The sequence below is a fragment of the Elephantulus edwardii genome, unplaced genomic scaffold, assembly GCF_000299155.1.
Source record: "Elephantulus edwardii isolate Elephantulus edwardi_28Jun2011 unplaced genomic scaffold, EleEdw1.0 scaffold00111, whole genome shotgun sequence".
Classification (NCBI taxonomy): Eukaryota; Metazoa; Chordata; class Mammalia; order Macroscelidea; family Macroscelididae; genus Elephantulus; species Elephantulus edwardii.
The window spans coordinates 11154032-11167007 of NW_006399861.1; the positions used below are offsets into that span (position 1 = coordinate 11154032).

At 46.4% G+C, this 12976-nt stretch overlaps 1 protein-coding gene across 1 annotated transcript in view; it reads right to left on the bottom strand.

Moving 5' to 3' along the window:
* The window catches only part of DBNL (drebrin-like), a 20804-nt gene extending 8205 nt beyond the window's left edge, over positions 1–12599 (bottom strand). Inside the window, 4 exon segments of the mRNA XM_006903576.1 lie at positions 2478–2552; positions 3647–3759; positions 6767–6822; positions 12517–12599. Of these exon segments, the coding sequence (XP_006903638.1) occupies positions 2478–2552; positions 3647–3759; positions 6767–6822; positions 12517–12599 (327 nt within the window).
* Positions 12600–12976: the final 377 nt, after the last annotated feature.

Here is a 12976-nt window from a genome sequence, read left to right on the forward strand (position 1 = left end):
CTGTCTTGATCTGAATGTTCAGATTTAGAGGAGTATCTGACAGACAGCAATTTGTGGAGCAGTTAAAGATAAATCCCTTATTGTGGGGGTAAGCATTAGTTACTAAAGGAATCACTAGAGAAGCTTAATATCAGCGGTCAAAACCAGGCCAGGTGCTGACTGTGGAACAGACCATCAATTACTCATGCGCAAGTTCAAACTGCAACTAAAGAAAACTAAAATAAGTCCACAAGTCCAAAATATGATCATGAGCCTATTCCATTTGAATACAAAAATCATTTTAAGATTAGGTTTGAAGCACTGAACATCAATGAATGACGACCAGATGAGTTATGGGATGACATCAAGAATACCAATCATGATGACAGCAAAAGCCAGTGGAGGGAAGGGGATCACAACCTTTGTGTCAGAAGAGACCCTGAAAACTGAATTACAGCATTGAGAAGCCAAAACAAAGAGAAGAGATGCTACAGTAAAAGAGCTGAACAGAAGATTCCAAAGGACAACTTGAGAAGACAAAGCAAAGTGTTAGACTATGCTGGAATAGTCCATTAATAGGGCTGGAGAATAAAAATGGGAAGAACTTGCATGGCACTTCTCAAGATGGAAGAACTCAAGCCTCAAGCTGCAATACTTAGAGAAGCTATGGGGAAAATCTTGAATGATCCAGGAAATACTAAAAGACCAAGGCAATACCCAGAATCATGGTACCAAAAAGAATTGGCTGACAATGAGTTATTTTAGAAATACTGTATTATCAAAATTCAATGGTAATGAAGGGAGAAATTAAAGACACAAAGAACTGACCAAAAATAAGGTCCTAGGCATCAATGGACTGTCATATGGAATGTTTCAAATAACAGATGCAACCCTGGATATGCTCACCAGCCTGTGTTAGGAAATTTGGAGGACAGCTACCTGGCTGATGGATGGACTAGAAGAGATCTATATTTGTTCCCATTCCCAAAAAAGGTGTTCCAATAGAATATGGAAATTATCAAATAATATCATTAATAGGTCAGGTAAGAAAAATATTGAAGATAATAAAAAAAAACCAAAAAACCCAAACAGTTAGAACAATACAAAGAGAACCGTCAGAAGTTCAAGCTGGGTTTAGAAGAAATTGTGGCACCAGGGATATCAATACTGATGTGAGATGGATCCTGGATGAAAGTAAAGAAAATCAGAAAGGATGTCTATTTGTGCGAATAGGGCAGAGGAATAGCAAATAGTTCACAATTATGAAAAGTGTATGTTAGGGTTGTAGCCTCTCTATACGTATTCAATCTGTCCACTGAGCAAATTATTCGAGAAGCTGGACTCTATGAAGATGAATGTGGCATCAGGATTGGAGGAATAACAACCTACATTATGCAGACACAATCCTGTTTGCTAAAGTGAGGAGAATTTGAAGCACTTGCTGTAGAAGATAAAAGACTACAGCCTTCAATATGGATGCCATCTCAACATCAAGATAATAAAAATTCTCAACACTGAAACAACTGTCAGTGTCATCTTACTTGCGTCCACAACCAACAACCTTAGTACCAATCATCAGGCGATCAAAAGACGTATTGCAATGGGAAAGTCTGCTGTCAGGGACCTCTCCAAATTACTGAGGAGCAATGATAATAATTTAAAAACTAAAGTGTACCCAATCCAGTCTTTTCAATAACTTGTTATGCATCTAATAAGCTGGATAATGACAGGAGAAGAAATGATGCAATTGAGCTGCAGTGTTGGAGAAGAGTACTGAGTATCCCAGGGGCTATAAAAAGAACAAACAAGTATGTCTTAGAGAAAGTACAGCCAGAATGCTCTTTGGAGGCAAAGATGACAAAGTTTTGTCTCACATATGTGTGTATATTGTTATGCAAGGTTATTACTTATTGAGGGACATCATGCCTGGAAAAGTGGAGGGTCAGTGAAAGAGAAGATGACCCTCAACTGGATAGATTGACACCAAATGAAGCAATGGGCTCAATCATGCTGGAGATAATAAGGATGTTACAAGATAAGACAGGGTTCAGATCTGTTGTTCATAGGGTTGCTATGAGTTGTTCTCAACTCAATGGCACCTAGCAGCATGACAATTAGAGATGCGCTAAATGGGAAAGCATAAAAGATGGTGCTCTAGTGGACTAGTGGTAAAAAGCTGAACTGCAGTCTTGCATGGTTTGAATTCAGCAGCTGCTCCGCAGGACAGGTTATCCTCTCGTGTGTCATTTACTGCCTCTGATAACCTGCTGGAGGGGTCAACAACCTGCTAGCATAGCAGGCACAAGCAGCAAGCTTTTCCTACAAATCCCTGGTAGTATTTGCCATCAGACATAGGTATTTGAGCCTCAGCAGGGGCCTCCCTGCAATCAAGATCAGGGAAAATATTGTTCCTTGCCCCTTTGAGGGCAGCCAGGAAAAGACCCATTACACTTAGACACTCTGGTCTCATTATGGTCTCTGCCCGCAACCCATCTCACCTTTAGGAAGCTTGCCATGGTGCTGACGTGGTTGGCACATGCTCCCTTCCGCATGTCGTTCACGCCCTCTCCTGTCTGAGACAAAAGCATACCAGCACCACCCTGCTGTTGTAGACTGTAACATGGGCCCCTCCCCACAAGGTCACCATCTCCTCAGGCTTTTGGCTCCCTCTACTGCCCCAAGGCAGGATATAGAACCCTGGTTATGTCATACAAAGCAGGTCTCCAGACCTCCAAGCAAAATGACCCACTGCTAGCTTCCCTTATGGAGAATCTCTTTCAAATTGCTCTAATCCTCAATTTTGGGGCTCTGTCCTATTACAAGAGGATCCTAGGCTCACAGTGGGTTAGGTGTTGGGCTACTAAAGACAATTTCAAGCAGTTGGATTGTACCAGCCCCTCCTGGGAACAAAGGTGAGTCATCCTGCTCCTGCAAAGATTTAAGATCTTTGAAACAGGACAGAGGGCAGCAATGAGTCAGAACAGGCTTGAAGGCAGTTGATTTGGTTATTGTCTTTGAGTTATTTTTGGTCTTTTGCAGACTGCCTCTGCTCTCTCACCCCAGCTCTGCAGAAACCATGGTCTGAAGATTCCCAGAGGTTCTGGATACTCTTCTCAGACCAACTCTCTTGAAGAAGATGAGGGAACAAGGTTTTGGGATTAATTTTGTCTCACCCACTAGAAGTAAAGGGAGCTTTACAGGCTTAGTGGTAAGTAATTGCACTGCCAACTCAAAAGCACATAGTTGGTTCAAATCCACCAGCTGATCTATTAGGAAAAGAGGGTCAATCTCCTCCCGTGTGCTTTACTACCTCTGAAAACCCACTTAGAGGGTCAGCTATGAGGTGGTTCCAACTCAGCGGAACACAACAGCACAGAAATAATTCAGGATTGTATTTTTAATTTTGTGTTACAAAAGCAAGACATTTTCCAATCCACAATGAATTAACTGTTAATTAACCAGCAATAGGTTGTTCTGTTGGTATCTGAGCTCCACTGGGAAAAGAATTCTGCTTCTGAAGGCAACAGACTCAACTAAAGTGGAGCACTCCTTGGTAGCACAGCATCTAATGTATGGCTCCCTCAGCCTTGCTTCCTCTGGATGCTTCATATTTGGGGACAATTCTTACAGCAAAGGAAGTCATTTCTCTTCCTCTCAGTTCACATACCCAGTTGATGAGGACAAACTTGGGCAAGCCAGAGTTGGGGTCCTTCACCCTACAGAAGGCGTACATCACCTTCCCGCTGTTCAGCTCCTCCACCAGCTCCTCCAGGCCACCCTCTGCAGGAGAGGCACAAAGGGGGGTGGTGTGTGTCAAAGGCAGGGAACTCCCCTACTCCAGCACCCAGCCCATCAGAGTGGGAGCCAAGCCCTAACCAGCATTTCTCGCCCACCCCTTGCATCAATGTCATCTTAGGGGACCTTTGGCCTCATCCCAACTAAACTGATTTATCAGAATTGAGGTGAGACCTAGGAATTCTCATTTATGACAAGCACTTCAGGTGACTTTTTACATATAATAATTTAAAAATTATTCCACTAAATTAATAAGTAACTTTGGTAATAAAGGACAAATGCAGTTTTTCCATAGGATGGTTTCTACATCACTCCTACTGTACTGCTGCCACAATCCATGAAGAACTGTGGCTTCAGCACCAGAATGGTCAGGGGTATGAGTTTTATGACAGGATGTCAGAGGCAGAGCCCAAGGCCTACGTACCACTTCTCATCATGTCTTGCTAAACCTCCCCTAGGGACTAGTGCCTGGCCTCTGTCAGTGATAGTCAAGAGACTTAAGTTGGCCCACTGTCCTTCACAGGTCTCTAATGCCCACAGCACTGAGGGGTGCCCAATACAACACAGACATTAGGACTATCCATGTTCCATGGCAGCTGAGTTCCCAGCGGAGCTTTGTTCATGCTGCCACTTAAGGCTATGAAGCCCTTGGGTTGGCCTTCTCACTTCTTAAACCTTCCCAATACCTAGGCTAGACACTCTCATCTTTTGAGGAAGCTCCCAGTAAAGATAAGCCACAGGAATATCCTTGCGCGAAATAGACCATCGCAAACAAGGACTTAATTCTTACTTCTATCATAGTACCTGGTACATGCAAAGGTCTTAGGAAGTCAAGTTGTTGACACAGGCATGACAGATCAATTTGGGCTGCTCAATATACCAGAAAAAGGCAGGACAGGAGAAAAGGGTAGAGGCAGGCAAGGGGCAAACATCCTCTAGGCAGCCACAGCTTCCACAGATTCCCTCTGAACCTTCTTTTACCATAAGACAAGTCTAGAAGCTCCTCTGTGCCTTAGGGTAGGAGTTCTTCCCAACATATACATTGGCCCAGTGCTATTTTCCTTCTGGTGCAGGCAAGGAACTGGGTGCCAGAAAAGAAAGGACCAGGAGAGCGAGGTGCTAGAAAGAACATGTGGACAATGTGGCTACAGATGCAGACACTATGGGCAGGTGTTCTTAACAGGACATAGTGAAGGCCAGGAAGCGCAGGTCTGGATTGACTGTATCTCTGCTGTCCCTTCTGGCCCACCCTCAGTCAAGACTATGAGGGCACCACTCAAAAGAGGAGAATGTGGCCTGGCTGGGCAAGGCACCTCTGCCTCAGCAACACAGAAAAGATGGTGGTCATTGGAGACTTGATACCAGACTTTTGTCCCAGCCTGTAGGCTGTAGGGGTCAGGTATCCCACAAGACTGCCCCCAGGGAACTAGGAAGCAACAAAGCACAATGTTTGGTTAGCTCTTCTTTAGGCTTGGGCAGTCTGCCCCCATAAAGTTCTAGTTCTTAAGCTTCATCTATAAGGGACAAGCAGCCCCAACTTCTATAGTCAAAGAGTGTGAAAAAACAAAGAAAAGTTCGTCTCATTGTAAACACAGCCTGTCTCACCCCCATTATCTGCGCAAGCAGTGGCTGGAAACAGACATTCTGGTGCTTACCTGTAATGCCGAGGTTCTTCAAAGAAAAAGGAGGTAGAAGGTAAGGACAAAGGTAGTAACAGTGACAGTCCACTCTAGAGCAGGGTAGTCTATATGCCCCACAGCTTAGGGGCCACAGGAAAGAGCCAGAAAAGAGCTGTCCTTATCATCATGGGAAACAACAGATCCTGTAATTCTCTGTTAGTGTGAGTACTACACTAAAAGGAGACTCTCCGTCCTGGTCAGGGCCGACTAATATCCTTGGCCATCTCTGCCAGGTCCTCTAAGCCTTTATCCAGGCTCTACATTAAGGAGACAAAATAAGAGGGAACAGTGTCATACTCAAGGGTATGGACAGGGTGTGGTGGCTTCCTACAGATCCTTGGCTCAAACTTCCTATGTAAACCTTTTGCAGTTGGGTTGGCACTGAGACACAAATAAATAACAGAGTTTTCTTCCAACTGAAGGTAACAAGATAACCTGGCTGTCCACTTATCAGGGCAGCATGCATGCTCCTCTTGGAGAAATGTATATGGAGAGTGACAATGGCATACTGACTGGTAAAGTCCCAGGAAAAACGGTGGGGGGTGAGCCTCTTTAATGGGTCCTGACCAGGAGCCATCTAGTCTTACTCCTTATATCCCATCTTCTGCACACCCTGCCACTTCACTGAGGCCTCTCCCAAAGGGCTCCTGCTGACTGAGAGAAGCTGGATCCCTTAAGTGGGCTGGCCTGAACTGGCATCATACTCAGCTCTCCTGAGCCTGAAGCCCCTCTGTAGGCTCCACACCTCTCAATGAGCTCTCCATGAACACGAGGCAAACTCATATGTAGCACATCCTCCTAATTGCCGCTGACTGGGGTAGGATTGCAATGTGGGGCTGACCATGGACTGACAAAGAGCTGGAAGAGGGGCCTTGTTCCCAGCTCTCTTAACCTGAAGATACCAGCACTGCTACACTGTTCGGCTAGAAAAGCAAGAGTGTTTTCCTTTAACCCAGAGTTAGTCAAAGTTGCTCAGACAGACTGAAGGCCTGGGCTGCTCAGGCGGAAGGAGCAGCTGAGGACTTCTTCCCCAGTTCTAACTAAGCTTCCTATGGTCATTAGGGCTTGTTGCATAGTCAGCAGGAGGAGTGGATGGGGTCTGTGGGGGCCACCCTGAACTGGAGGTTCCAGTGCAGTTACACCACACACAGGTCCAGAGTCATTCTCCTCCTGCAACAATGGCTCACAAGCCAAGTGTGATGGGTAGCAAGAATCATAGCTCTTTCCCCTCAGATAAGTGCACCTTTCTCTCTTTGCTCCTTCATCCTGATCCACAAGAAAGTACATTCACTTTCTTTTTGGGTCATACTCACCCCCAGTGCCAGCCACTCGAATGTCATTGCTGTTGCCTTCATAAGTAAAGAGAGCCCTGGAATAAAACACAAGTGGACTCTATAAGCAGCACTCTGGTATCATTTGTCCTCACAGCATCTATCACAGTTCATGCTGCACCCCAAGAACTCTGCCACATTCTGTGCTCATCTGTGAGCAGACCCCTGCAGGTGCTGAGCAGTGGACCGTGAGGCCTTCCTACAATGAGGTGGTGCAGGCCCAACCTGCCCTTTACCCTGCTGCAAGGGCAAACACAGCCTACTAAGATCACTAAGCAAATTTACCTTAAGTTAAAAAATAAGCTGTGAAGATATGGCAATTTTGAACACATTAATAGGTTAGGGAAAAAAACAGCAACTTTTGAAAATGGTTACCAGGTGCAAACAGACAAAAAAAACCAGGAACCTACAAATTGTGATCCATGGATCTTAGCTGAAAGCAGAGAATACCAGAAGAATGTCTATATGTGTTTCATTGATTACGCAAAGGCATTTGACTGTGTGGATCATAACAAACTGTGGCTGACTCTGAGAAGAATGGGAATCCCAGAACATTTAATCGTGCTAATGCGAAACCTATACTGGACCAAGAGGCAGTAGTCAGAACAGAGCAGGGCAACACTGCATGGTTCAAAATTGGGAAGGGTATACACCAGGGATGTGTCCTGTCTCCATACCTTTTCAACCTGTATGCAGAACAGATTATCCGAGAGGCTGGGCTCTATGAGGAGAAGCGTGACATTAGGATTGGTGGACGATCTATCAACAATCTGCATCATGCAGATGACACAACCCTGCTCGCTGAAACTGAGGAGTACCTCATGCACTTACTGCAGAGGGTCAAGTACTGCAGCCTTCAATATGGACTGAGGTTCAATGTCAAGAAAACAAAAATTCCCACCACTGGACCAATTGGTAGCATCAGGATGGATGGCGAAGAGATTGAGATTGTTCACAGCTTCAGTTTGCTTGGCTCCACGGTCAACACTCTTGGCACCAGTAGCCAGGAAATCAAAAAACGTATTGCGATGGGAAAGTCTGCTGTTAGGGACCTCTCTAAAGTACTCAAGAGCAATGGTGTCTCTCTGGAGACTAAGGTCTGCCTGATACAGGCCATGGTTTTTGCAATCACTTGTTATGCATCAGAGAGTTGGACAATGACTAGGGAAGATAGAAGGAGAATTGACGCCTTTGAGCTGTGGTGCTGGAGAAGAGTACTGAATGTACCATGGACTGCCAAGAAAACAAATAGATTCATCCTAGAGAGGGTTAAACCAGGCTGCTCCTTGGAGGCAAGGATTCTGGGGCTTCGCCTGACATACTTTGGACATGTTGTAAGAAGAGACAGATCTTTGGAGAGGGACATCATGCTGGGCAGAGTGGAGGGACAGCGCAGGAGGGGAAGACCCTCTATGAGGTGGATTGATTCAGTGACTGGGGTAATCGGGTTGGGTGTGTCAGAGGCAATGAGATTGGCACAGGATAGAGCAGGGTTTAGGGCTGTTGTACATAGGGTCGCTATGAGTCACAAACGACTCGACGGCACATAACAACAACAACAACAACAAATTGTGAACCCAAAGCACCCTAAAGGAGGAAACACAAGAAGCACCAGTGAAGTGCCAACATGCTGTGCACACCCACCCAGCTGTTCCAGGAAACCAGAAAGGCTGGTCTAGCAGGCCTCCCCTGGCTGCATTCCTTACGTACCAGCTCTTATCAGAAGTACAGAGAAGTGTCCCACGGAGGGGTATGCAGGTTAAATGGCCATCCAAATTTGCCCTCAACTCACCCCAATGGGTGCCATCTTCAGAGGTTATAAATGTTTGACATCCAGCTAGGTCTTAATGGCCCCACTTATGACAATCCAACTTTTCTTTCTCCTCTTTACAAATACTGCTTTAAATATTCATTTATTAATAAGAATTCTGGAAAACTTTCAGGTTTATCAACTTGAGCTCCAAAGGTGCTTGAGGACACATGTTAAATGTTATGAATCTGGGCCATGGATGGTGCCCTGACAAGAGTCAAGATTACTCAAGAACAATTCTGGAAAAAGTGGCCAAGAGGCCAGCCATAGTGGTAGCTCCAAAACCTTCAACACCATCCTTCCAGCCTCTCTACCCTGCAGGTCAATGAGTACTGATGTCTAGCAACAGCAAGACCAGTAAGACCCTGGCCCCATGGATGATGTCTCACAGACAAAGGAGTGAGTAAATGAGCTCCTCACTAGCTTCCATGACCTTAACAACTATAATAAGGTCCAAAGATCTTAACAATACCACTGGGCAGAGCTGCCTTCATCCAGGAAAGAGAAGAAATTAGAGCTAGGCCTGATAAACAGACTGCAAAGAAAAAGATCACTCAACAGAATAAAGAGAAGAATACAAAGTGATTGAAGAAGAGATCCCAGAGGAAGGACTAAGAAGGTGAGAAGGTGGGAGATGTTCAGCCTGGCCAAAGTATAGATATTGGGAGGTATGAGGGAAGAGGGCACAGCCTTCTTTCCACAGATTATGAAACCACTTCCTCTTCATGGCTGCAAGGCCTGGCTACCAGAAGACATCAACACTGGCACAAGCAGCAGTGATCTCAAAGATGATGATAGTTCAACTTAGTCTTATTACAAGGAATCAAGCAACTCATAAGAATCAAGTTCTACATCCTCCAAATACACTCTGGCTTCATTCTTAATATCCTGGGCACCTGTCTAAGCCACAAGAGAGAATGGTGAGAGGCTCATTCCCACTCCTACTGAGTTCCACCTCGCAAAGTGGTATGCAAGTCTGTGAACAACAAGGAAGTATGGTGTCTCCCCAAACGTCATCCGTCTTATAAGTAATGGGGATGCAGCAGTCAACAGTTACACAAAGGTTTTACTCTTAGAACTGACTATACAATGAAGCAACAAAATAAACACACACGTACATACTACTGTTCTGTGAGGGAGTAACTGTGTGGGGGAGAGAGAAATGGTCACTCTAAGATGGAAAATTGGGTGAGATTAAGACAGACCTGAGATGAAGTGTGAAAGATGGGGCTGTATATACTCCATGCTCTATAATTACACCAGCTCAAGGCCATCCCATCTGGCTCACAGGGCTGATTTCAATGCTCTCTGGTCTGTGCAGGACACCTTTCATGCATCACCAGATGGAGACCACCTGCATCTGATCTTTTCTAACGTTGTCTCTTGGACTCCCTAGTTTGCCCTTCATCTGAGTACAACTCTACTCCCAGCATGAGGCACTGATCCCAGCTTATGTTTCCAGTGAAGAGGGCAGTGACAAGGAAACAAGTGAAGGTTTAAAGAAGTGAAGGTACTTCTTTGAAGGAAGTACCTAGGAATCAAGGAAGGCCTCTCTGAGAAGCTAATATTGGAACAGAGAAATGAGGCTTCGGAGTAATCTGGGGCAATATGGAAGAAGGGCACCCAGGCAGATGAACCAGCAAGAGTAAGGACTCTGAAGCAGAACTAGCTTGCAAGTTTGAGGAACAGAAAGAGGCCAGTGTGGCCAAAATGCATACATGGGAGAGGAGGTCAGGGAAGTAGATATGAGCTGGGTCACGAAGGGCGTGTCAGCTTAGGGGGAGGGGAGGGGGACAGACACACAGTATCAGGGTTTATTTAACATGCAATAGGAAACACCATAGTTTTAAGCAGGAAAGTATGGCACAACTCAAATATATTTTTCACTAATGAGTAGGGATTGATTCCCCAGTACTGGGTCAAAACTTTAACAGGTGTTATGTGAGGTCTGGATGGTTCATGCCACTGAGTAGTACAATTAGAAATGTTGTAACAGGGCACAGCAGTATAGGATGGTGATGTCTTTGTAAGATAGGTGGACTCTGGCTGGGTAAGTGAGCATCCTAAGGAAGAAAGAGATAGGGTGGAAGCCCCATGGCAAGGGTTGTGAATAACAGAGTTATTAAGAAGACCAAGGTAAGGCAAGAAATATGACAAGTCCTCAAAGGGGGCCATATACCCAAACCAGTGACAGTTCCAAGAAACTGGGAAGAAAACCGAAAAGCAGAATTTGGACACTTCCAAAATGACTAAGTCTATTTAGAAAAGCAATATCCATCATTTAGCTCTGAAAAGGGACAGAGATGCCTCCAGATTCCAAAGCTAAGTAGCCCTTATGTGGGTGTGAGAATGGGGTATTGATGGTGGAAATATTTCCAACAGAGTCTGAAGTCTCAGGAAGGGTCTGAGGGCCACCTGAAGTACAAACACAGGGAGCAAAAGTGGCGTCAGCAGATTAAGACCTTCGTAAAATTTAAAAAAAAAATAAATTTTTAGAAAAAGACAATTTCCTAAAGGCAAAGGCAAAGTCCAGCAAAGTAGTTGCAGATATCCTACCCTAATTAGATGTCTTCCAAAGAGGATGTACTGTTTGGCTAGAAGGAATTGCACACTAGAGGGAGTGCTGTCCGGGGGTTGCCTGGGGTATTGGTGGCTGCCTTGCTTGCCCAGGGGTGTTTCTTTAAAGTTTCTGCATGCTCTGGGGAGTGACTACTCTAAAGGTCTTTCCTGAACAGCCAGTGTCAAAGTAGTCTCTGACTTCTGGTGTTACAATAATTCATTTTGTGAAAGCTACAGAACACAGGAAATGAGAACACGGTGACCCTTAAATGAGTGGAGGCAGGTAATGAACAGGCACAGGGCCACAGACCTGAGCGACCAGGCCCCAGAAGAAGCAGCTCCACAGCTCCTAGCCAAGAGATGGGCTAAACTACAGTAGCTGTCGCTTCAGTCAACCATGCTCATACTTCTCAGTACTGTTGTTGTTGTTGATTGCCTTCGAGTCAAAGCAATACTATGAACAAAAGTCCTGAAACCTTTCTATAACTACCGACATTTATCAAAGTTAATAGAGTTTCCTGAGGCATGTTGTTTAGGAAAAGCTCAAAATACACCACCTGTGTTGACTGCTATGTAGTCTGGTCCTGCAACAGGTTTTCAGAGGCATGGGAGAGGACTGCTCGGAGAAGCTGGTGGACCTGAATGCCTTTGGATTGGCAGCGCAATTCCAAAATATATCAGGGAAGACAACTTAAGCAAGAGGACCGGGGGGAAAGGGACAGAGAATTTCAACACAGAGCAGACATTTAATTTCCCGGCTTCCAATACTGCAAAGCCTAGCTGCACAACAGCCTAGTGGAGCACATCACAGGGAAATTAGGAGAAGGGGCTTTCTGCGAGTGGGGAACCAGTACCACCGGAAGTCACGTTGCTGTGGCTCAGGGATGCAAAGCCTGCTGCGCTCCTGGTTCGGGGTTTGCAGGGGAAGCGGATACCCGCACAGCCAGCCAAGTCACTTCCGAGGGCCCAGCTGCACGCAAGGCCGGTGTAGCATCCTCCTTCCCGGTGTGCACCTGTCTGCAGGACGCCTGCTCCGAAGCGCTCCTCATGGCTAGGCCAAGAATCTAACGCAGGAAGCCTGAGGGCTGGCTCGACGGCGCGCCACGGACTCCCCAAGCGCCCCCAACCGTGTCCAACCTGCCTGCAAATGGCCGGGGAAGAAGGCAGAGTGTACAGCAGCCGAGAGCGCAGAGCAGCCGAGGGCGCACGCAGCGACCCCAGCAGCCGCAGCACCTCAGGACTCGTCTCTGTCGAGGCGCCCCACCCACCACATCCACCCGACAAAACCGTGAGCAGCGGGAAGGTCCCTGGCCCTCTACCTGACTAGGCCCGTAGGTAACCCGCCCTGCGCCCTGGCATTCACCAGTCGGTCGGAGACTTCTCAGAGACCACTTGCATGTAGGCCTCTTGGAGTGATGGGCCATTCCGACTCAGGTTCGCCGCCATAGCCAAGCTGGATTCCGCCGAGCTCCCAGCTCAGCCTCACCACCTCCGACTCCCAGCCAGCCTGCCTCCACCGGAAGCCCCGCCCCAAACTCCGGAAGCCCTAGGACCGTCGCCCTGAAGCCCCACCTCGCCTGCCAGAAGCTCGGCCTCCGGCGGCTGGAAGCTTGCCTACCTGAATCACCAAGGGAATTAATTTTTCAGTATTCAGGCACTTTAAAGTTTTTGACGGAGAGTCGCTGTGCTAGTATTTGAAAGGCTTGCTGCAGCAGATCAAAGCCTACAGCCTTCAATATGTATTATCTCAACATCAGGAAAACTAAAATCCTCACCACTGGGCCAGCAGGCAACAGGTGATGGAGGTGTGTGCCGTCAAGTCG